Raw genomic sequence first — 26,482 nt, 5'->3', positions numbered from 1 at the left:
TTCCAAGTCTGAACCAAGAAAACACTTTTCCTCCTTCATCTTTTCTTAAGCTTTCTCCACTTTGTCTCTACTGGAAGATGACAGTCAAACCTGAGTAGAACTAAATACATCAGTGTGACCAAGGTGCTTCCAATTCAATTGATGTATTTTTCTGACTAGTTGCAGATGAGTAAAAAATGCCAACACCTGCATTTATTTTGATAAATAGCACTGAAAAACCTTATAAAATCCTTCTTTAATCTGAGCATACCCTTGAATGAAGCAAAAATAATAAAAGAGGAATCACTTCCTACTGTGAAGAAGCCATGAAATAATGTTCTTTATTACCTAGTCAGTCAAAGGAGATTGCAACCTAAGTGTCTCAGAGTCTGTTTTGCATACTTCAGACTACATACACACTAATTGTCAAGCAGACTTTCTGTTTAAATATCAGTCAGGCTCAAAAGTTGTATTTAAAAATAAAATAAACATCAAAATTAAAGTGTGTTCTTTTGGAGGTTGTTTATTTGTTTTGTTTTGAGAAATATGAATCCAACAGCTTAACTCTGTGCATTGAACACAATCAAGAATCTTTCTTTTAGATACCAAAACATAAATACTAAACCGTGACTAGAACTGAGGCAAATTAAACCACAAGCTTAACTAAATTATACATAAGCTTAAATAGTGTAGATTTCAATGCGACAGAAGTCCATTTTCAGAAATAAGTAGTTTTCCTAATTTGGCTTACTATTTACAAACGCATGCTACAATTTCATGATGTGCAAAGCTCAGACTACATTTGGGAAAGGCGCAAGTGACTGAGTTTCAGTGTATTTGCTTTCACAAACACCAGCTTCACTAGATGCATGTGGAATATATTCAGCAAGCTGAGAACTTCATCTAATCAATGATGAGCATGCAGAAAATCAGCAAATCAATCAAAGATACTAACAGAAGCCCCTTCTATGATGAGGCTTTATGGAGATTTCTGTTTAGTGATTTATATCTCAATATCAAATTGTGACAAAAGTATGGAGTTAAGACCCAGGCTTTAATGTACAAAGAACCAAGAGTGTTTCTCATAGCTATGCTTAAGTTCAGAAGAAATGATTGAGTGCATGACCCAAATCCATAGAGGCTTTCTGTTTTCAGTGCTCTGAATCATTTCTCCTTCAAGGATATCAAATTTTATTTGTTAAAGTTTACTAGTGAGAGAATGAAAAGACCCAATTTATTTCCACGTTTTCAAGCTCATATTTAACTTTTGTGAATGGCATACTATTTCTGAAATAGAATGTATTTCAATTTCAAATAGAATTTACACTATACAAAGATCTATGTTGTGTTATGTATTTGTTTTCTCATAAATTGGAATGTTAAAAAGAGACATTCTACAAACAGAATTAGTTTTCTTTCTTTAAAATGTCATAAAACCCCCTCGCTTTCTTAAAGTTCAGTCAATATTGTAGTCTGAGGCCAGGACAGAACAAGGGCAGAACTGATTTTTTGTTTCATTTACTGATCAAACAAAATATTTTTGATCCAAAACAATTTTGGATCAGAACAGCTTTCTTTTTTTTTGGCCCCCTTCAACAATGTATCTATCTCTTTCAGTGTATGCTGAACTCACCAGGGATGAGTAATGCACCCTTCCAAGAAAAGCTCTCTCTGTAAGATGCAAGTGATATTTATCCCTGATAATAGTATAACAGTATATTATCTACTAAGAGCATAAATATACAATAAATTTATTTAGATTTAGCCCCATACCTTCCTTGCATATGGGGGGGAGGGGGAAGGGAGAAGTCCCTGGATGGGAATGTGATGTTAGTTCTTTAACTTCACTGAAATATTGCCTGTGACCTCTACACATTTTAGCAGACTGTGAGTGCCGATCATTCTCCACCACCCTTCACATGCCCCAGTATGAAGAGCAGTGAACTTTTCCTGACAGCAAGAGAGGAAAACAAACAAACAAAAAAGACCTGTATCGACCTGTATCCTCTCAGCACAAGATATTCCTGCATCCCCAGGCTTGACAAACATGGGCACTCAGATCTGGGTGTCTATCTTTGTGACTTCACGCATAGCTCTTGTGACTTACTGTTATTTCTAAGTTTCAAACTGGTTGCATTTCATTTATTTTCTGTGCTCCCTTTGGTACAATTTACCCTTCAGAGAAGGCACCAGAATTATGATCACCGACGTCAATAGGACCATGATTTCATTCACCATCTTTGGCACCACACAGTTCTACTCACACACATCGACCTTAATGCTAACAGGCAAATGCCACTGAACTGAGCTAATTATCAACCTGAAACATGCAGTGCAAACTCTCTTTAAATTATTTCAAGTCAAGTTCAGTGTCGGGTGTAATATTTTGTATTACGCTAAAGGAGTACATTTAAATATTACATCCAATGTAATATGTATGGTTGCATTGTGTTTTGATTTATTTTTTTTTTAAGTTAACTGTCATTAAATAATTGTTGAGCATCAGGAATCAACAACTGTTATGTTTTCTGTATGTTGAATCTGAAACACTGAATGGGAATAGCCAGCAAAGGGTAAGGAAGAACCTGACCTTTTTGCCAGGATGCACCTGATGAATTGCAGTCTTGCCCTATATTTGAGGATGAGCAAAGAGTGAGTCACAGGAAACAGAAACTGCATTGACTAGTCCTTACATCACAGCACTGATGATTATGAGAATTCTAGGGTGGTGAATAGAGAAAACAATTATAATATTCTCCAACGCTATTAAGGAACGTCACCAATTTGGTCATAATATCCTTAATCAGACAAGGTAATATTTCCTCATTCTGCTATCAACTTGTTCCTATGCTTAACTATTCTTAGAATCATAAAGTTTTTTCCTGCTAATAAACTTAAATCTTTCTTAGTGAAAATTAAATTCATTCACTTTTAAATCTTTTTCTGACTCACTGTTCTCCATTTTCTAAGAAACAACTATACACTGGAGGTGCCTTGAAATGCACTCATTTTAAATCAAGCAACCTCAGCCTTCCAACAGGGCTATTGTATTTTATTTAATTTTATTTTTAAAATCTAGTCATACTTCTGCTTTCTCCTGGATTCTCTTGCGCATATCATTCTTAAAGTATGGCTCAAAGCACAAAAAGACATACGTAGCAGAATAACTATTTCCTACATCCAGCTCATGCTACTCCTATTAATACATCCCCACATGACATTCCCTTACATCTTTACAACAGCATCAGCAATGCCCATCTAGTTTATGATTCACTCAAACAGTGGGTCCCTATGTGCGCTGCTGCTGCCCCGTAGAATATTGCCCATTTTTATATCTCTGCATTGATTTTACTTCCTTCAGTCTTGCAGTTAGTATTTGTGCTTATTTAATTTAATTTTAGTTATTTTAAGCTATTTAACAAGCATATCTATGTCATTTTGTATTCTAACCTGTACTTCGAGGTTTCTGTAACCCATCCCAGTCTAGCATCAATTGGAATTGTTAAAGAGTAGATTATCCTCTATCATCCAAGTCACTGAAAACATTGAGTATGAGGAGGCCTAGTGTTCGATGCCTGGGTAAATTCCAGTGAAATGCTCTCCCAGCTCAACAGCAAATCATTGATAGGTTACTCTACTGCTTTTCAAGTAGCCCTACACCCAAGATGATTGTGCCCTAATGCATTTTCCTCTAGACTGCTTGGGAAATGTCATTTGGAATGGTGTCAAAAGCCTTACTAAATTAGAGATATATCACATCTACCACTCACGTTTCATCCAGTTGGCAGTTCTTACCCTGTTACAGAGATGACACAATTAGTACTTGACAAATCCACATGGTCTATTTTTATCTCCTTATTATGCTCTACAGGCTTATTAAGGGACAGGTCCTTTCTCCTTTGGGCTAAAGGAGTCAGGTTCATTGATGGACCATTCTCTCAGGCTTCTTTTTCCTTCCTTGGGATTAATTCCCCAAGTACTCACAGGCAGTTTTAGCTGGACACTCCTGAACTAAATGCTTTTGACTTATCTACATACCATGTAACCTTTTCTCCTCCCCTGTTTCCACATGGACGCCTATCACCTTGTTAAAATTAGTCACTGTAATCATAGGGTCACAAATTTCTTTTACAAGAATGGAACTAAGGGCAAAGAAAATTTTAGCCTTTTTCCGTGATCTTGTTTTGTTTTCTTTCCACATTAAGCAATTGCCTTTCACTTTCTTTTGCCTTCCTTATATTCCTATGTATTTATAATACCTTTTCTTGTTGTCTTTTAGGTGACTTGCTTGCTGAAAGTTATTCTGTGCTTCAGATCAATTTCTTTTTTTTTCAAAATTCTTGTGTTATTTCTTCATGCCTGACTTTCTAAGTTGCCCTTTGAAACAGTCCAACCTCTGAGAGCTGAACCTTATGTAGTTTGTTGCTTACACTAGAAAATATCAGAAAAGCATCATGTCACAGTTTCCCCTACAGCATGTTGCCAGCAGCCTGCTTGGCTGCATGAAGACCTGTGACCACAGAAATGCCCCATCCATGAACCCACCCTACCAGACCATGCACATCCACTGAAAAGAAGATTCCATTCAAAAAATCTGGTCCAAAACGTGTATTTTTTTCCCAGTATGCCCACTTATGCAATTGCCAAGTCTTTTGTAAGTCAAAAAAACCCAAGATGAGCCAAAGCCACAAGGAAAGCACTAAATGAGCTATCATTTGTGGCTTTTGCATACCATTCTTTATTTCAATAATACAATTTAAAATTATAGCGCTGAACACACACATAAATGTCAAGTATAATAGCATTTAGTGGAGAAATAAAACAGAAACGGGCAATCTAATTGTTAGGCTATGTGCTGGAGTCCTGTTCTACCTTTTTTCTATTCAGCTTATACAGCTGTTGCGAAAAGCTGCCTGTCAATACGGTCATGTGTTACTGTCAACCTATTTGTCCTTTCGATCAAACCGACAGTAATTTAGCCTGATTGCTATGCAGCTGGAGTAATTTGAGTCCTGCTCTCCCAAATGCTTCTGTGGCAGCTGCATTTCCATGGCTTACTGCAGCACACCTGCAGAAGGGCTGCAGCCCAATGCCTACACGACTGAAAAAATACCATATTTTGAGCATATTTATGGCTGAAGTGGAACAGCTTAATGACAAGGGAATTGGGACTGGGCATTCATGGAAAACTGGGATGTTACCCGACACAAAAAGATGAGTGTTACTACTTAAAATGCAAAGAAATCATTCCAACTGATTAATGTGGTGATGGATTTTACTGTATCACACTCATACACTGCAACCAAAAACCCCAGCCTGAAACAGAAATTGAAATTCAAAAACTCCCTCCAAGCATCTGTGTGCTTCACTGCACCTGCATGTACCCACCAGAGCCAGAGTCAGAAAGGGTTTGATTGCAAGGGAAAATCCTGTGCTTGTGTGTTATTTCCCACCCTCTGGAATCAGAGCAATAGCACCAAGAAGTGCTGTCAATGAGTGACTAATTTACCACCAACTGCTTAATGTAAGCTCTTGCCCAATGTGGTCAGTCAAGGGCACTGGCATCTTGAAGGGCAAGAGCATTTCCTCCCTTTAAAACTGCTTCTGGATTCCATTAGTTTTGAACAATAAGAAGAAAAATTAACCACATGACGTGGACCATCGTTCACAAGAAAAGACATGAAAGTCTATTCATCGAGAAATCTGGTGGAGCAGCATGAAGAGGTAAAAGGTTCCCAAAGATTACAAACATCTACCGGTTTCACAGGACAAACTCACTGACTGATAATTCGTCACAATAAAGTAAAACGCTTTGTTTTCAATAAACAACCTTGCCTTACGCAAAACGAAAGATGAACCTGAAAATGGCTCAAAGGAACAGTTTATAAAACCTGTGAATAACAAGAACCGGTTTGTTCTACTTATCAGCAACACTGCAAGAAAAAAATGGCCTGACTTCAGTGCTCTTTACCTTGTTTGGCCAATTCACATATCACTGTAGTTTAATGCTACTATACCTTCATGAGACTCTACTCTGTCCAGTGATAAATCCCTGACCACAGTAAAAATAGAGGAAGAAACACTTCGAGGAGTAAATAACTGGGTTTCATTTTCCAAGCCAAATATTCCTAAGTAAAAGGTTTAAAAAAAAAATGAAAAAAAAAGAAAAAAAAGGAAAGAAAAAAAAATAAAAAAGGAGGGAGGACTGATAATTATGTGATGTTGTTCACACATAATAGTCTTTGAGGCAATTATTAAAATTCAGCTGACCAAAGTTCATTTCCCATGCAAAGTTCCCCCTCCCCTGACATTCGCAAGCAATTGAGCTATGTAGCCCTGAGCATGAACCTCAATAACAGCATCTCTGGGGATTTCAACCCATTTGATCAGTTTAATAGAAAAAGTGATGTGACACCTGTTTGTAACCACAGGGGTTTCCTTATGTAAGTCACTCACTGCCACACGAGAGGTGTGACCCCACACACTGTTCCAGTTTGTCTATCACACTGGGGTCGCTACTGCTTATTAAGGGCCCAATCATTTGAGAGACTTTTCATTTGACTCTCAATATATCCCCTGGAATTACATAATAAATAAAGAAATACTCAGCACTTCTCAGGAGACATCCTCTTATGCACAAATACATAAAGTACATTTTCTGCTCCCCTGTGGTTTTTCCAGTACGCAAGACCTGGCCACAGATGTGAGAGAGAGCACCTGGAGCAAAACTTAATATTAAAACTGAGTATTCGCAATGCTAGTCCATTGGACTCCACATCTCTCATTGCATCTGGCTTCTAGAAGGAGGCTAGAAGAAGAAAGGTTTCGGCTTGACGGAATTAAAGTCATCAAGTAACAAGAGCTTGTTTAAAAAAGAAATTACTCCAGAAACAGCTGTCGAAGATAAGCTATTCCAAGTAACTCACCATGTACACAGTTTCATACATTCGAAGTGTCTCAAGGTGAGGTTCTTGGACCCACTTTGAAAGTGAATAGCACCCACTAAGACTATAATAAGTAGAAAAAAAGAACTCACTGATTTCAACCCACCTCTTCCTTCTTTTTTTTTTAATCCATAACAGAGCATAGACTTGGCCCTGGGGCCCAGCAAAAGTCAGTGGTACAATGTGCTGGCCTCACGTTAAAAAACAAAAAAAATTAGACTTATTAGGTAGTGTGAGGGTTGAGAAACTTGGAGCTCCAGCACTGCCACCACAAGCAGGTATACACCTCACCAGATTCCCACTGCTTTCATATATGTGTGATCAGCTGTAGGATGAGCAGTTTGAGCAAAACCTAGCTGAAAAGCGAAGAGTAGGAAAGCCAACAGAGAGACCCACTGCTGTGATGAGACCATGAGACCCAGGAATGCAACTCCAGCCATGGACCATTAATATCTGAGCATCTCCTTCATGCTAGTCTGCCTGTCCAGATTATGCTGACAAGAGCTTGCTTATGTATCATAATCGTGTAAGGCTGTCTGCACCTCGTAGCTGACAGGAAACTAAACTGCTTCTGCCATTTCTTCATTTCATTATCCAGCAATTTTCCACCAATGTATGTGGGAATTTAAAAGAGTGACAAACTCATTTTGGGTTTGTTTTGCAAACCTGATCAGCTGGGGTTTCGTACACATACCACTAGTGTCTAAATAGATTTGCTGGAGACTCGAATTGAGACGGCACTGGATGGAGTTTGGGTGAGCGATGCACTTTTTGATTGACCTGATAAACTGGCAACTTTGAACTGCTACATTTTTTCTAATTTGCAGGAACTGCTACACAGAGTTTATAGAAACCATAAATTCTGGCTTTCTGGAGTCTTTCATTCAACAGATACCTGATTTTGCATTCAGATTCTTCTTCATGAAATGCCTTGTTTCTCTAAACCAAAAGACACAAAGATTACAAGCTGATAACTGTGAGGGGAAGAAATAATTTGAGATTAGTTTCCATAATAGAATACTGGAAACACAACTATACAGCAAGCACTTCTGTCCTGTATGCGTCCCTTCGCATAGTGAGTTTCATAAGAGGTGATTCTTCTTTTTCCCAGAACATTTTTTGAAAGCATGAATAATATGAATCAATATTCATAAAGAGTTTGTCTCTAAATATTTCTACATGTCATATTAGTTTTTCTGCCTGCTACAGACATACAAATTTCCATCTGTTTTTTACAGATTTCATTCTTTCCCTTGGTCATTGGCTCGGTCTCTACCTGAATTTCTGTCCTGTCTGTATTTCTTTATTGCTTTCATTTTTGAGATGTAACCACTAAAACTGAGCTCTTTGTACTTCTTATGATCTCCAAGTCACATAGAAAGCAGTAGAATTTGTAGGAGTTTTTTTCATAGTTTCAACAGAGTAATTTGGAAACTTTTAGACATTTTTTTTTTCTGAGAAAATTCTAGTACATTGTCCCCTCCATTTACATATTGACATAGAATCTCCAGTGACATCTGCTCAAGGGAAGGCTTAGGATTTTAAAAAAGAATGAAAAGCCTGATGGCAAGGACAATTCTCCAGGTCAAGGCTTGTCTCCCAGCAGCTATCTGACCAGCAGCTTAATGTCCCATGGTAGGAAGTTCACTGCCCAGTCTGATGAGATGACCCACCAAGGTTGATCCTAACAATGACACTCAGGGAGGTTTACATTATACAACCTTTTTCTTCTAAACTTTCAGACATTGAAAACCATGCAACTGTAAGATGAGCTCAATTTGATGTGCTCTCCAGAAGGTTTCCCCTTGTACCTGCCCATGGGTGAAGCAATAAACCTTGAGCATTTCATGGACAACATGACAGATAAGCTCAGGGTCCCTGTGGACAGGCCTTTGGGTGGATTGCAAGGCATGGGTAACAATCTAGTATGTCCTGTAATTTAAGGCAGTTATTTGGCTCCAGTTATCTAGTATTTGATTGTTTCACCATTTGCAACATATTTGCTCTCCCAGCAATGGAAGGAACCAATATTATTTACTCTTTAATGGGTGAAAACCAAGGCAACAAGAAACTATTGATCAACTGTCTGTAAGAACACAAAAATTGAGCACCAGGACTGACCTACTCGTAACAGTTTCAACTAGTAGTTTTTTAGCCTCCAGGAGAACTTTCCTTCACTCACACAAAGGAGAGGCATTTGAGCTGCAAGCCTCTTCTTGCAGGATGGAGTCCTGAGCAGCCTGTTCCTCTGGGCTTGGCACTTGCTCCCTCTCCTTGTCCATCTCAATTGGATACTCTTCCAGCAGTCACACTGGAAAAACCTTTAATGTGCACAATTGTTGGAATGGAAACAGAAATCTCTGAGAAGAAAAGACATACAAGCAAGTAATGATTTTGTGTAGCTTCGATTTATTGACTAGTTGAGGTTATGTCTGTATGGTTATTTAATGCTGCTGGATGGCTGAGCAAATTTGTTACCTAATTTTGAGTGCTTAATGCTGCTTAATGGTCATTATGTTGCTGTAGGCTTAATTAACCAGTGGGTGGTCTATAGGTTTTAACATGGATGGAATCTTTTTTGCTTTTTAAGAGGAAAATGTTTTATTATTTGCCCCTTTTTTTTTTTTTGCATGCTGTGTCAGTATCAGTTATAAAACATGTTAGAATACACACTGAAAACTTCCTGTCATTGTTTTTTTATTTTCTTACACTATTCAGAAATACATAAAAAAAAAAAAAAAAAATAAAAGCATTTATGTCATCAGAACCTTTTACATTTAGACTTAGTTGGTATCTTTCAAGATTTGCACTGAACTGATTCGATGGTGGAGTAATAGTCTAGCCAACAGCCACTGCTCCGGACAGGTCCTGGGGCATATTCAGTACAAGTGAGGTGACAAGCTCAATGAGCTGACAGTTGCCTTTGATTTCCGAATTTCATATTTCTATTTAATTGTGTGACTCAAACCTGTAATATTTCCACAATGACCCATGTCCCTGTGACATTTAAAGAACAGTCACTCAGACTGCAGGTGCTTTGTGATTTATGTCAGAACAAACGGAGCAATTCAATTTATCCTACATCCAGGACTTCGTTACATAAATCCTGAACTAATCTCCTTTTTATCAGAAATTAGCCCCAGAAATACCTACCTGGAGAACATCCAGTTTTGCAGTGGTGGAAACCAACTACATGGAAGAAATCCTTTAACTGCTGAGGTATGTGGAAGGTCCTAGGAAACAGCTCAAGGAATCTTTCTCCCTCAAAAAGGCAGGCACAAATTTGTTTGATGCAACATCCTTACAGGTGATGACTACTAGTCCTCTGCTTCTGAGAAACATCACTAGCTAACTTAAAGTAGCTATAAGTAAAGATCATGGCATGTGAATAAACATTGGCTTTTTATAATCCAGGGACTCCTCTCGTCACAAGCCTGATGATAAGATCACACTCTTAAGGTAAGAGGTGTTCTAAAGTCCACCTGCATCTCATCACTGCAGTGCTCAGGACAGCACAGTCCCTACTCTTCAGGTCTCCCAAAAGGACATGCAGTGTGAGAGCAGAAAGCAAAGAGACCATCACCAAGGGGGCTCTGAGCAATCTGATCTAGTTGAAGATGTCCCTGCTCATTGCAGGGGGGTTGGACCAGATGATGTTTGAAGGTCCCTTCCAACCCAAACTATTCTATGATTCTATGACCTTCCCCAGGGCTGGTGGACAGTGGGGATGACCAGGACATGCCCAGCAGAGATACAGCAGCAAGATGCATGAAGTCTATTTTCTCCATGAAATTAATCTCTTCACAAGCATCTCTGGACTGGTTCCATGGCAGTCCTCATTGCTGTGCTTTGCTTCAGTGGGTCTCAGTTTAACATGTGGCTCCTAGTTGTTTAAGTGAGCACTAAAATCTCATTTAAAGATTTGAGAAAATACTATTCCTTTTTATACAGTGTCACTTCATTTATTATTACGTATCATTTAGTATTATGTATTTACTAGTGGTGCATTTGGTGGCAATTAATTTGCTCCTGTAGACATTTTCTATTACCTGATTTCAGTGTAAGCCACTCGTAACAGCACAAAAGATGCCAACAAATCTGAGTTCTGACCCATAGGAGGTTTCTTGGAAAGCACTGAAGTGGTTAATTTATACAGCTCTGGTAAGAATCAAAGTGCTTTACAACAAGAACATCATATAAACTCTCCTAAATGTAGGTATTTAATTGAGTCTTGCAAATTCTACTTGCCCACTCAGCTGGGACGAGTAATTATTTTTGATGGACGAGTAAAATGTCATTAGTACTTCCATCCTGCTAAAGCTGCAAGATTAGTCTTTGTGGCTAAGCTGATAAATTTCCACGACAGTTTTGCAAGGCTGAATGAATAAACAGACATAGTTGTACTTTTAAAACTACACACGAAGTCTGACCTGATGGGTACAAACTCATTCAAACAGGGAGCCTCTTCTACAGGAAACGAACGTGAATCCTACAGAAACACAGACTCCTGCCCAGCTCATGGTCTTGCTTGGTCTCTGCTGTTTAATAAGAAGCAGTCATTATCTAAAATGCTACATAAGCATCTAATAGTTTGGTAACATACCAGGAGTACACACATCAGGACAGTATTTGTTGTGTATGTGGAACTCCTGTTTACCTCATTCCCATATGAGTCTTGATCACACGAATCAGTCCTCCTTAAGCTGTCTATATAGTACATGTTGTCTCCTGAAACACCTCTCAAATCATTCCTGCTCTTTTTCCTGAGTTCAGTGTTAATGGCTCCAGACACCCAACACCCGGCTGAATCCCTGCACACAGGGGACACAGCTGGACCATGTGCTGCAGAGCCAGTGCCAGGCTGAGGGAGGACATAAAGCCTTTCCTGATAAAAAAGGCAGAAAAGGTCATCGGCAAGGAGCTGATTGCAAGAGAAAGATTTGAAGATTGCATTAGTCTTCACAACACTTTAATAAAAAAGTCTCTTCAAAGGAAACCTTTGGCTTGAGAAACAGTAATAAGCACCAGTTCCTAGGATTACCCTCACACTTGAAAGGAAAGGGGTGTCACAGCAGGGACAGCATGAAATAGCTGGGAGAACTGACATTAGATGTCTAAATTTGATTACAGCCTCCAAGATTTCCACAAGCGTTCGCACGCACAGAAGAAAGCTTTACATAAATTACACAACCACATCTGTGCCTTCTGCATCAGAGGTCACACCGCAATCCTTCGCTAAGGTAAAGGTGCACACCAGGAGATATTGTTTGCACAGCCAAGTGAGATAAGGGAGTCAAAACCTCTACCCTGACACTGACTTTCTCACCTCTCATGCTGACATACCTACATCAACAGGTCCACATGCCTCCTGTAAGGACTCAGTGCATCCTCTGCTAACGGAAAGGTCTGACAGCTACACCAGCAAAAAAGTTCCTGCTGAATTTTAAGCTGCTCCTTATGCTGGAAGGGTCTTCCAGGAGACCTTTCTTACGAAGCCCTTGTATAATAGTATGGATGAGCTCTAAGATGCCAGAGGAAACAATGTCCTTTCATGTACCCCGTGTTTCTCTGTTCTTTTTTTTCCTCAATAAGGACTCAGGAAATGGCTGCCAGGTTTCTCACACACTGATTAACAGGCGGATGTTATGACATTGTTGAATTGCTAAATAAACCTGCAGTCTGGAAGGAACTGAAGACTCAGAAGGACAAAACACTTGCAACATATTTATCAGGTGCACCGAAAAATGGCATGAAAATCTGCCCAGCAAAAAGCTTCATCGGGATATGACAGAAAAATGCACATATTAACTAGAGTTTTTAAACTGTTTTTACTAACATTATTAGACACAGCAGAGTGTATGGCAGAAAAGACTTAAAATATTGTAAACCACATATTTATTTATTTGGAGAGAAATATAACAGTAATTTTTAGCAGCTCCAACTCCTGTCTACAGTGAAAATAAAATAAAATAAAATAAAATAAAATAAAATAAAATAAAATAAAATAAAATAAAATAAAATAAATCCTCTGGCCACTAATAACATGGTCTCATCCCTTTCTGTAGCCTTATTTCATTGCAGCTTCTTACTCACTACAATACTATCCTACTAACTTAGAAAGAGGTAGTCTCACGTGCTTACATATCAGTGTCCTGGCAGCTAAAGCACAATATGGGGCACTAATGCTCAAAGGAGGAAATGAACCTTTCATTTGAAGCTAGAAAAAATTTGCTTTCACATGTCACTGTAGAGCGATACTGTGCTACTCCCAAAGCACAGCGCTGCAAACCCAGAAACGGGCACAGCACCAGCAGCTTTTTTGGTCTGAGATTATATGGGGCAAAACTTACCACTTTTTCTGCTGACTTTCAAAGAGCATTCAGCATCTGAATGCCTGTTGTGCTTCTGAAAAGCCTCCTTTAAAGTATTTTTAAATCATGGAAAGGCATTCTACGGGCTTACAGTATTTATTAACAGCAAGATTTGATAGTGATAGTGAAGAGAAATAGCATTAATGCAATTCCCTGAAGTTAGCGACTTACTGTTAAAAGAAATGGAGTTTTCTTCCTTTCTTCTTATCAAGAAATAAATATGTGTTTGCATCATATCAAGGATGCAACCTAAACAAATGTGAATGGTTCCAGGCTTTGGGAACATCTGCACTCTCCCGCTTTCATTGCATTTCCTAAAACCATTAACTTTCATGTTCCTTTCACCTTGTGAGTTCGCCAAACAACCACTCACACATCTTTATTTTGACTTACCAAGGTAAAAACTCATTCAAGCATACCTGACAAGGGAATTTATCAGCTGGCAGAAGGCTACAATTCACGACATTCTCAGAACATGACAACACAGCAATATTTTATCTGACACCTTTTCCAGCAATCTATGCAAATATATACATTGCTCTTCAGGTTTTTAAAAAAAAAATAAAAAAAAAAAATGTTGGAACCAGGCACAGGAAACCATCACAGTGGCATCAATGGCATGAAGAGATACAATCTAATAAATTTGCTGGATCAGAATTGTTCTGACACAATTCAGTGTAATAAATACATGGTGAAAAAAACACCTTGTTAATCACCAAAACACTTTCCCTTAAAGACATCAAGGCTTAGTCTGGCTTGTGGGCAACATATCAGGCTCTGACTAAGCACTGGAAAAAGAGATCATTAATTTGCCAGAACCATAAATCTAGTATGTCAAATCTCCAAACCACTGACAAATTATCTCCATAGACCAGCTACATTTTTCAAATAGCATAATCTGCTGAGGTCTAGTGGTAAAACTGAAAGAATCATAAGAAGAACCCCAAAATGCCAGTTCATTTTATGATTTATTATATAACTTGTAATGAAATTATTTTCCCGAACAGAATGATTGCATCTCTGATCCTGTTGCCAGGAAGAAAATGAATACTAACAACTACTAAATCAAACCAACAGGTTAGAGACCACATGGAAAGGGAATTTAACATGGCACATGCCAGGCACACGTCTCTCCCACTGACATACCTGTGAATGTACCCACCAGATTCAGTGGAACCAGAATTAATGTCAATAACCAGCTCTAATGACAAGTAAAGACAGAAGACCCAATATATCACAGACAGTAAGTGGGGTAAGAAAGGCATGACACTAAGACTTGTTCAAGTGACTGTCAGGTATCTTGTGACCAAAGCCTCATGGGTGGCTGAATGATGAAACAGCTGGCAAAAGCCCAATGTAAATATAATACATTTAAAGTGAAGCCCAATGGGAAAACAATCTTAAAGCTTACAAAGATTGTGATGGGGTTTGAGCAACTAGCACTTAGGGAGGAGAGTTTGGCTTATAATAAATAGACTTATCAAAAGGTCAGCTTAGTGACCAGGAGCAGTCAAGGATGCAAATGAAATTCTGAGAATTATTGGGAAAGAAACAGGGAACAATACAGAAAAAAATATACCACTGTATAAATCTATGGGACATCCTTATCCTGAAGTCAGTGTGTGGTTCCTACACTGCTCCCTGTCCATAAAATGATGTAGTAGAAATGGATAATGTACACACAAGGGCAAGGGGGATGACTGAAGCCAGGGGCTGGCTTCCAAATGAGGAATAGCTGTATAAACTCAGACTCCTCAGCCTAGAAGGGGACAAGAGGAGTCTATGTAATGAGGTGTGGAATGCAGAAGGTCAGTGGGGAATGCTTGTTTATTCTGTCTTCCAATATAATAACTCTGCAACATCAAATAAAATGGCCTAAAAGGTTACATGGATTCAAAAGGTATTGGACAAATTCATAGAAGAAAAATTCATTTAGGACTACTAAAGGCACAGGGAGCTCTGGCCCATTAAATTGCTGTAGGCTACAAAGTTGTTCCCGAAAATATCTAAGACTGTGCTCCTGAATCCTAAAAATCTATGAATTTCAAGACTTTTAGTTATCTGAACAAGCAAACCAGAAAAGATGATGTTGGTTTTACAGTATCCTTATTAAAATTTATTAGTTATTCAGCCACAGAACAGGAAAAACACTGTGATCATAATTTGCAGAGGATCTAGATGCTCAATGTGTTTTGTACACAAACAGCAAAGACAAATACAGAGGAGACAAGGCTGATCTGCAAACAGCTTGAAAATAGATGAAAGGGCTAAGTTAATGAGATAAATTTATTTTAATTGCTCATTGATCGAGCTCTAGAAACACCATAATACAACATTCTCTATTTCCTCTTACTTTATTGCGGAAACTCAAACAGTCTGATGTACTGTTTTGATCATCCAGGATATGAGTTGTCGGTAAGGCTGTTTTTTTCTTCAGGGGAAAAAAAATATTGCTAGCTACTAGCTATATTCTAACAGCTTTAGCCCTTTTCATGCTTTATACTAGAGTTTTGGATTGTCACAGGAACAGATAATCCAGAAGAATTCCTTCAAAGTGATCAAAACATGCATGACATATCAGTGCGCTTCTTAAAATGTCAGTTTGCTCTTTTAAATCATGCTTAAGCTGTAACAACCTCCCTTCTCAGCAGAAAGCATTAAGTGTTTCAAGTTTTTGCATTATAGCCTTGGTAAATATCACCAGACTTAGAAATCCAAGAATATCAACCTACCAGCATGAGTCCTCATTTACTTATTTTCATTTAAGGATTTTGCTAGGTACTGACTGACTCACCAGAAAAATCCTTTGCCTGCTACACAAGAGCTATAGATCTCCTAGAATTGGCTGGGTAGATGACAACTCTCAATCTCTGATTTTGTTTACTGGAAGCCATGGGGAAAACACTTTCTGTTTAGCTCTTCCTCTGCTAGCCAAGCGGTAAAATGGGACCTTTTCTGGCAAAGAAATCATAGCACCTACCACCAAAGCTTTCTCTGACTAAACTTCATATTCCTGTGTCCCCTACCTCAACATAAAACACAGTGAAACACCTTCCTTTTAGTCAAAAGCTGGGAAAGCTGTAAAATAATGATATCTTTGCAAGCAAATTTCTCAGTAGTTAATTTTGCCATAGAGACGGGTTGTTATTTGATGATAGAGGATGGTGTCGAGTAATGTAGGATCAATCACTTGTATCATTTAAAGAACCAGAATTCTTTCAAGATAGACATTTATAAACTCATGTTTTGTTAGTAAGCTGCTCATCTGCAGGAGTTACAGGAATCCCTCCTTGGCATTTTATCCAATGGAGAGAGACAGCAGCACTTCTCTGTTTCTGAGAAACAGTCCCGACAGCTCAGGATGCTCCGCACTACGACTGACTCCATGGTACCCATGGGTAGCAGGTACATAGGTCTTGTTTCTGCACATCTCCTCTATGCCAACACAAAAATCCTCTGAAGCACATAGCATTTTTTTTTTTCCTAGCACATAGCATGTACTTTCCATAGCAATAAAATCCACCAAAAGACACTGTTGAAGAAAGCCCAAGAGACTTTTCAGTATGTTCCAGCACAGTTTCCCAGCTACCACTGACAGATGTTTGTTTTCTCTGTTCTGAGTCATTCTCTTCACAAAAAAAGTACTCCATAATCTTCCCTAAAGCCATCTATTATAAAGTTTCTCCTAAAACCTAACCAAAATCTCGTTGTTGCAAATGAAGATTTCCCAGAATAGACCTTTACTATAAAAAGGTATTTGCATAGATAAGACTGTTAAAATTGTTTCTCTCCGTTTTATCTTTTTTTTCAACTAAACAAATGCAGTTTTTCAAATTTCTGTGATGTTTCTCAACCCTTCTGAGTTCATCTGGACTCCTTCCAGTTTCCCTAATTTCCCACAAAGTGTTATAACCAGTACTAAATTTCAGACTTCTCCTCTACCAAATAGAACAGAATAATTACTTCCCATAACTTAAATACAACTTATCCATCAATATACCCTGGAATGAGCTCTACTACTTCCACAATTGCATGCATTTTGGATATATATTTAACTTGTCATCCACTATATATATATAAGCCACAAAACCCCTTTTCCGCAGAGAGCTGCTTAGCCAATTATTTGCCATTTTGTCCTGGTGTCGTGTGAATTTCCTTCCTAGCTACAATGCTTAGCATTTGTTTTTATTGAATTTTATCTTATTGATTTAACACTGCCACTCAAATTTATCATGACCATTTGAAATTCTAAGCCTGCCCTCTTCAAGAGTGCTTGCAATTACCCATTTTGCAAACTTTAATTGTACTCCTTATTCCATTATCCAAAATGCTTACACAACAAATAAGTAGCTATAGTGTATACTCTTTCCTCCTCATATGAAAATATCAGCCTTTGTAAAAAGAGTGCAAGCATGTGGAAATCTATAGTAAGATACAGTCACTGTAAGTAAGGTCTTTCTATTGAAAGAAACACACAGAAAATTCTCCAGTTCAGAATTTCACCAATTCAAAGACATTCTTCCCTGTACCTCCTTCCAGGTGTACTTCTAAAAGAAACAGCTGAATGTAACCCTTTGTAGGGGTTGTACAGTGCTCTTCACACGCTGGCACACCAGTCCCAGGGAAACAGACAATTAAACAGGGCACTTTCAAAGTAATAAATTCCAGACTGACAATAGCATTAAGCTGGAGTCCTGTTCTGCATGGTGGCCAAATATCTGCATCAATGCAGATGAAAATGAGCTACCCAGCACAAGAGAATTGCCCATATAGACTGAATTATGAGCTTATATCTGAATAATTCAAATAAATCTGCTTAAAGAAGTGGTAGCCTATTACTGATGTGCCTATTTCATTATTTAACACAGGACTATAACTCCTAACTCTTCTCACAGATACTGTCAGCTATGCATAAAGGAAAATCACCGAGCTCAACGTACATTTACTTGTCAAATTAATTTAGAAACAACGGGCTTTCACTTCAAAGAAAAGTCAGGAAACATGATGTGACTTTGCAAAACATTAATCTTTCACTTCAAAATATTATCATCAGGTGAATGTCTTGAGCATTTCTTCTGAAGCTACTGAGAAGGCTCAAATTCTTCTCCAACTTCTCTAATCAAGGACACAGATCCCCTCATAGGTGTTTCAGGCATAAAGGGAATGAAGTCTACCTATTTAAGGCCTTCTTGCACAGCTGGGGTCCCATAATATGTATCTAGGGGACTCATGAAGTATTTACACTCGCAACATCCCTCTGAGGGAAGGAATGCCATTATCCTCCTTTCACAGTGAAGAACTGAATGCCCAAGAGCTGAGAAACTGCCCATCCATGCAGTAGAGCTCAGGATAGTGAGTCCCTAAGTTGGCGCATCTTAAGTCCCCCCTAGAAGCCAAGCAAGAAATCTATGTTTGGGTGAAACATCACTCAAACACAACCTGTTTTGGCAATCCAGCCTTGTACCACCATGGTACACACCGGCAACGTCAGATCCAGTGACTCCCAGTCACTGCACAGGTTTCTCCAGCACTCGCAGGTTTATCTGTCAGCATAGGATATTGTCTGCTTTCAGCTACTATTTCCTGCACGATATGTCTAGATTAGGATCACTGGAAAAGTGCAGAAGGTTCTGATACTGCTAATGCAGCTGATGTTTTTAGGAGTTATTCAAACAGTAGCAAAACTCAGCCCACATTCCCAATGTGTTAAAAGATAATAGCTCATTTCAAAATATGCCCATAAGTTAAAAAGCAAGTTTGAATAATTAACATTTATTTAATATTATTTTCCACCTTGAAAATCTCCATTTGTATGGAGTTACATCTTAGACAACCCAAATCAATGCTAATGTACAATGCTTCAGACACTAAAGCATCAGCATGGCGGAGAGAGAGAAGCACAAGAGGTAACTTCTGCAGTTGTCACTTCTCCTAACAAAGAAAATGCTCCCCAAATCAGGTTTGGCCTAGAGGACCTGCCACACTAGCAAGTCACGGGTTGCACTGCGACCTTTTGGTCAAACTCGATGGCATTAATGAGCTCTGAATTTCTTCGCCATGCAGCTATTGCTATAAATCATTTTGTCCAAGGGTATCGCTTGCTTGGAAATACACCTATCTAGAGCATGGCTGAAGCAAGAGGGTTAGCAGAGGTGTAAATAACCAAAAATTAACCAACACACACCAAAATAAAAATTTAAAAAAAAAAAAAAAAATCACATAGGAAGAAAACATTGCAGGTCAACACAAGGCAGAAGGAACAAATTTGGTCCTGATGTACCCCATACTGCAACGATGTCCTGTTATTTGTCTGCAACACAACGTGAAATGGAAAAGATAGAGAAGCACTATGGCACCAACAGACCCATCTGAGCAGGGATTGGTGAAACACCCACCACACCCAGCCCTGGGCAGGGAACCTCCACCCCAGTCCTTTCCTTCCCTGGACACTGAAAGACTTGAGAGCTTCTCTGCTTGGCATCATTCCATCCAAATTCCCTCCTCCCTGGAGGAGATCTTGCTACTTACAGCAACACCCGCCCCATGAGCAAAACACAGAGGTTTCTGGTCACCTGGGGAAGTTTTTAACCTTCATCTGGCAGACACTGGGGCATCTTCATCCCACGTTACAGTCTGCTCTCAGCCACACTTGATGTGTGTCCCAGAGATCCGTCATATCATCCCTGCTCCTTTGCAGTTAGCAAGAGCTTGAAAGCTCATTGGAGCCCAGGCCCGTTGGTTTTAAATGTCGCCAGCCGTCGCGGCATGTTCAGTGTGCTGAGTGCCCACCCCAGCCCGCCTACCTGTTCCACTGGAGCTGCCTCCTCTACAAAGAAGTCTTCCATTGCTGCAGCTGCTCACGTCTGTGCGAGGAACCGGGGCGAGGGGCGGGGATGGGGGTGGAGGGGAATCCTGGAAACTGGCACAACCTAGATACACAGACTGGCAGAGCAACCAACGTTTAAAAAAATCTTAATTAATTACACAGAATCCAGCAAAATTCTGAACCGTTGAGCTGACTCTCGGGTTGGTGTTTTGTTGTGCTTTTTTTTTTTTCCCAAGCGCTTATTACTGTGATGAGGCAGAAGGTACTTTCAAAGGCTTTTTGCTCTCTGCAGAGAAGTAAGCAAGGATGGCAGCCATCCTTTGTAGAAGACACACCAGCAGCAGCTAGCGACATGGCTTGGCATGAAGCTAAAACAAGACAAGAAGGTGCATTTTGTCAGTAGTGGTAGCTAAAAGGGGGAAGTTATTTAACCATTTCAGTGCTACAGTGGGGTTTTGAAGAGTTGTCGGGAGGGCAAATGTCCCCCTGAAGTAACAGCAGATGGGAAAAGCAGGACAGAGGCATCTTGCAAGGGCACGTTGAATGGGGATAGGCTTTACAAAGGCTGATCTTGTGTCACTAATTATGAACCTGCACAAGTCAAGTGGCTTCGAGTGACTCCAAAGGGAGGAAATTCCCACCAGGACAACTCACACACTCCCTTGCCTTCACCTGCAAATACCCAGCAGGCTGTGTCCACATGGCTGGGATACATCTTCTCCTCCATGGCTTTACTGGCAAAATTCCCTATGGATTCATACAGGTCAGGACCAGGCCTGCAGGCATGGGATAAAACAACTCTCTGGTGAACACCAGATCTTGCTGCAGTAGCTAGAGGTTTTCATAATTCACAAGTAAAGTATTTAAAATAATCTGAACAGTTGCAAATAGCAGCAGAGGACTCCCGAAGTAATAAAAATATGCTCCCCAAAGAGCATGGAATTGGAAAAAAATTGTTAATTGAAAAGTAAGTGACGTGGGATGGAGAGTCATATAACCGATGAAGGGGAAATGCACTTCAGATCTTCACAGAAACAAAATGAGTTGGAATCTTTTTCAGCTTATCACATCACAGCTTTAATCCAAGCAATCACATACTTTTTTTTTTTTTTTTAATGATATAAATAGAGAAAATAGACTTTCAAGGTTCAAGAAACTCTAGTGAAATCCATAGAAAAATAAAATTCTCAGGAACTTGTATTTAAAACTACAACAGTAAAAGACACCAAAAGGAGCTCTATTGGGTTCATTACTAATTACATGACCTTAAAAAATCTTCTTTTCATTAAATGTGGTATGCACTAAAATGCCACAGGAGAAACAATATATTATTTTATTTAGTAATATCAAAAGCTGTCATTTTCTGCAACAACCTGGGGCTACAGAAAAGCATATTCCCCTTAATAATTAGTATTTGGCATTAAGAAGTATTTTATTAAGAAAGCTGCCATAGCTCTAAGTAACAAAACTAGAAGTGTTGGATGGTGTTAATGAAAGGTTAAGGTGACTGTTGTTCTAACCCATTAATTTGTCATTGTGGAGTTAAAATCAGAACCTTCCCATTATTGCAGATTTTTAGAAGAAAAACAGATGGAAATTATTAGCAAGAAAAACAACTACTTGCAACAGTCTGACTAGAAAATGACACTTTTCCCTGTAAATAAACAGCCCGGTTCAGGAAATCACATAAGCAAATTCTTCACTTCAAGGATATAAGCCTTCTGGCACCATGTTTGATATCTCAGAATCAAAGTTGCTCTCTCCATTTTAAAGGACACACTTTAACACATTTTACTATCTGTAAGAAATTTTGCTGCAAAGGCAAAATCTTATGATCTTGATGTTGTTTTTTTTTTTCACCTGTTTGCAATTAATAAATCATCCCTTTCTATTTTTGAAAGCCAGGAAAATAAAAAAGGAAAAAAAAATACAGTTTATAGCAGATTACCTGCTGGCATTTCTGAAGGACTTGAGCACAGGAAATTACTAGATATCAGTTTCTCTGCAATAACTATGCATATATCCACGTTTACGATCTGGCACTCAGAGGTAAATGTAAGGCAAGCTGAGTTAATCAAGTCTGGACTGACTGAATGATGCCTTGAGTAAAAAGGCGACAAGGTACCTTGAGCAGTTGATGGTGGAGTAAGACAAATGTATATCAACAATTCTGAAGCAGCTGTCCTCAAGCAATTCCTACAGTGCAATAACTGGTTCACATGGTAAAGCTTTCACAAATCATAGAGATTAATACATTCATCAACTATAAAGAAAATTTACAGAAATTCATCCAGAAATTTTGATGGCTACAGATCTTCTCTGAATTTGAATTCTGTTTGAATTAGGGTGTTTTGTAGACAGTTGATTAGGCATGGCTAAAAAAATTCCCAATATAAAGTTCATTACAAACAACTCCAGCAAGTTTTTCAACTAGCAGGCTACACTTATCTGCCTCATTCTGAAACATTTTCATACCTTCAGTTTACTTCTTTTTCAAGCAGATCAGAGAAATGTGATGGGACCATGAATGTTCACTTGGACAAACTAAACACTTCAAACTCACTCAGCAAGACATATTTTTCCTTTCCTTACTCAATGCCACATCTGCTCTATGGATCCTCTTCATTGTGTTCAACACTTTTTGAAGTGTCACACATATAATTTTCAATTAACCCATCAGGGTCAGTCAAAGATCTACTGCAATTTTCTTCTTTCTGAAGGGTCAAATACACATTAACATTTTTGGATACACACTGATGCACAGAGAGCTTGCCCTTCACTTGCTACTCCTCAATGACATCAAGTCCTGTCTTTTACAGACATTACCTCTTCGCCCTTCAAATATTACCCATATTTATTGTTGTTGTATGTGAGTTTCTTAAAATAGATAGGGTTTGTGTTCTTTCAGCTTACCAACAGATCCCAGCTGTCCTGGATCAGTCCCAGTATCTTTAGTATTGACACAGAGCATTCTAATGAATCACAGAATTGTGTAGGTTGAGAAAGACCATCACAGGTGATTTACATACAGTTTGAGATGGTGGATCGAGAAGGATCTGAGGAAGCACATTTGCTCTGTGATGATGCTCCATGTATAATTATACTGTGATACAGTCACTGGCAGATGTTAATCTAACCAGGCTGCTCATGTCCTGGTCCCCTTGCAGTTTCTTGAGTGCTGTGTGGGGCTGTGGTGCAGAGCCAGGAAACTCTCAGATGTTACATCCTTTACCCAACTAAGACTGTTCTTGAGGGAAAAATGGTTATGTCTGACGAGACCTGATCTTTAGGATGCCATCACCTTTATCTTTCCTTACCAAAGGTCTAGGAATTCAATCTTCTCATTTATTGTAGTGATTACTACTATTATTTTTTTCTTTGCTCCCACCCTGATTTAGTATTTCAATATTTGTCATCCCTTCTCTCCCTGCATTTTAAAATCTCCTTTCACTTTTTCTGTAATATAGGTAGCTTAGAAAAGAAAAAGAGTATTTTTTTTTTTCCTAGAGTTTGGGGACTATTCTTGAGCAGAATGGAGAGTGATGCCCTTGTCAAAGTTAGGATGTCTGAAACTTTCTTGAGCTTCAGTTCCCTGAAGTTCATGGCCTTCAGCAGTTGTTGGAAATTCTGGATTCAAACTGACACTCAAAAATCACAGCAAACCTCTGTCAAAGTTGTCAGCTGTTTGTTGGACTTTCTCTTTTGAGATTATTATAATTTTTAGTCGATTTCTCTGTGAAACTATAAACAAATACAGCATTACTTGAAGAAATCACAACATTTAGTCAACCTTCAGAGAAACCTAACCTTAATTTTTAGAAATTATAGCAATGTGAGTTTGACGTATCCTCAGCCGTTCTCACAAATACTCCACACAGGTCAAATGATAAGCAACATGTGTGTATCACACATTGTCAAACAACTTGACATGCATTCAGGAAACAGCAGCAGTCGTCTCCTGATCCTACTAAACTCAAGTAGGGACACAGGGCCATGAGAAGATGCTAAAAACCTGAAATACTCTTGGCTTTGTTCAAGCTACACTAGAGATAGGAAAGAACCTTAATCTTTTCCAGTCCTCTTTTCAACAATATTTCACACTTCACTTCCTTTTTCCAAGTATTTGGATGAAGATTATAATAATTATTTTATCTGAAAAAAATCCTTTGTGATTTATTAATCTTTGCATTGTAAACAGAGTTTAGGATGGAGGATTATTTTTAAAAATCCAAATAGCACAGCTCAGTTTTATTCCTTCTTTGATACTGTTCTTTTTTATGTTGCTACAGTATGTGTGCGCCATGTGAAAGTGAGGTTGCTATGGAAACTACTCATTATTTTTCAATAGTAGGCTAGCTACTTAAAAAAAGTCCTACATCTTTTTAATCCCTAGAGAGTCCTAATTTATCCCATACACAGACTTTCCTTCTTGACAGTTACTTTAACATTCACTGCACTGCAGTGTGCATTAATCTGAACACGTCTAACAAATCCACAACTCACTTCGGAAATCAACTTTCCAGCAAAGTTTGGTCTAAAATAAAAATACTTTTTCAGCTCAGCTTTTCCCTGCATATAGTTCTCTGAAAGATTGTTGGTATGAACAGCAAAGCCAAGAGCAGACCTCTGCAAGAGTCTCACTGCTCAGAGAGACAGGCATGGCAAAAGAAAATATCCTTTATCTATAATAAATGGTAAAAGCTGCAGGAAGAGAGGCTGAAACATGGTCAGAAGTGTTAGTCTGGAATTTGGAGTTAATTCCTTCTGGTGCCACAGGCTTCTCCAGCCAACACAGCCAATCTCTCGGTCTATTCTTCCCTCAATTCCCAAAAGGTATTTGGAGTCCTCCCTGTCTGACAGACACTAAGTTCACCAGTGTTCATCTCCAGCATTAAGGTAACAAGCAGCATCAGCACAGTTGGTGGGTGACTCATGAGGCTTTCCAGAACTCCAGACTGTCACCATGCGGTACACCTTACTGCTTCTCTGCTTAGACATCATACTGTCCCGCCTCTTTTTTTTTTTTTTTCTTAAGAAGCAAATGCAGTAACTATTAGATTATCCAATTCACCATTTCTTACCCAAATCCTTCTGTATTGTTAGGTCAAGTGAGAGAATGTTGTTGGTTGAAGATCTCCATTTCAGAACATCAGCTGGTCCCTAGAAGAGGCTCCTTGAAAGGACCAGACAAAATATTCACCCCCCCCACTCCGATGATGTGGCTGTTTCAAAATATTCATTCCACTCCAAGAATCTGACTGTTCCCACATTTCTTACTATTTATTTCGAGCATCTCAGAGGAATTACTATCGTCAGAGTAAGAAAGAAAACCAGAAGAGGTACAGTAGCAAATTCTCTCATTCCTTGTTTTAAGCATATCTGAAGCATCAGAGGCATCTCTTCACATCATTTTAAAATTGAACTGCTTTGACAAATGACAAAACTCATCTAATAATATACACCGAACAGCAACAGGAACTCCAGAGCTTAATGAAAGCAGAATTAGGTTAACACAAAAATAAATTATCCCAACTATTTCAGAGACTGCAAACAACATTTTCATGTTTGTCACTGTGGCTCTTTTTTCTTCCCAGTGACATTTTCCTCTATATAACCTTGCACACATTTCATATGTGCAATCACATGTAAACCTGATTAAAATTCAGCCACAGATGAGAGCAGCTAAAGGGAAGCTTTTCAAGCTAGCAGGTCCAGATCTAAGCCTTGCCTATATATAATCGGCTTTTCCTTTTGGAATTTTGGAAAAGGAATCAGTTTTCTTACTGTGCCATTTATTCTAATTTTGACAAAGAAAGGAAAACACTGAGTTTTTTATGTAGTTAAAAAAAATTTCCCACTAGCACACTGCTCACAGGTATTATATACCAATATCAGATGATATAAATAGCTCAATAATTTGCCACATACAGCCTGAAAGGTATAAACCCTCAAATGCCTTTGTCATCAATTCAGGTAAAAGACTGCCAACATACTTAAATAGTCTCCCTAAACTTTTTGTCTGGGAGCTATTGCCATACTAAACAAAAGAGTCCAGAATTTATTCTTGTTCTCTGTAATTGGAACTTTTTCTTCTAAGAGCTTTTGGAATCTTTTTCCTGACCTCAGCTCAGAAAAAAAAAAAAATCCCTGTGACTCTTTCTGTATTGCAATTTTACTTTGTTGAACTCTGCCACTTTTTTAACATTTCCCAAAAGAGAGAACATGGCCAGCAATTATTTTCAAATCTATATTTATGAAAATTAAAACATGGTCCCTGAGCCTACAAAGCTCATAAATATATCCTAAACTGCTTAACTGAGCCAAAGAGTCGAATGTTATAGGTGGAAACCCAGAAAGAATTA

The 26,482-nt window shown here is 38.7% G+C and overlaps 1 protein-coding gene across 4 annotated transcripts in view; it reads right to left on the bottom strand.

The window, feature by feature from the left end:
- The window catches only part of DPP6 (dipeptidyl peptidase like 6), a 558,611-nt gene that overhangs the window by 355,184 nt on the left and 176,945 nt on the right, over positions 1-26,482 (bottom strand). Inside the window, exon 1 of one of the 4 annotated variants that reach the window (XM_065050446.1) lies at positions 20,098-20,154. The exons of the other annotated variants lie outside the window; for them this stretch is intronic. Coding sequence (XP_064906518.1) covers positions 20,098-20,139 — 42 coding nt within the window. The 5' untranslated portion in view covers positions 20,140-20,154. Of the gene's footprint in view, positions 1-20,097; positions 20,155-26,482 lie in introns of those variants that run through there. 4 annotated transcript variants of the gene reach the window in all.

This window comes from Columba livia, chromosome 2 (assembly GCF_036013475.1).
Source record: "Columba livia isolate bColLiv1 breed racing homer chromosome 2, bColLiv1.pat.W.v2, whole genome shotgun sequence".
In the NCBI taxonomy this organism is placed as follows: Eukaryota; Metazoa; Chordata; class Aves; order Columbiformes; family Columbidae; genus Columba; species Columba livia.
Note: the sequence above shows the minus strand (reverse complement) of the source record. Positions and strands in the feature narration are given on the sequence as shown.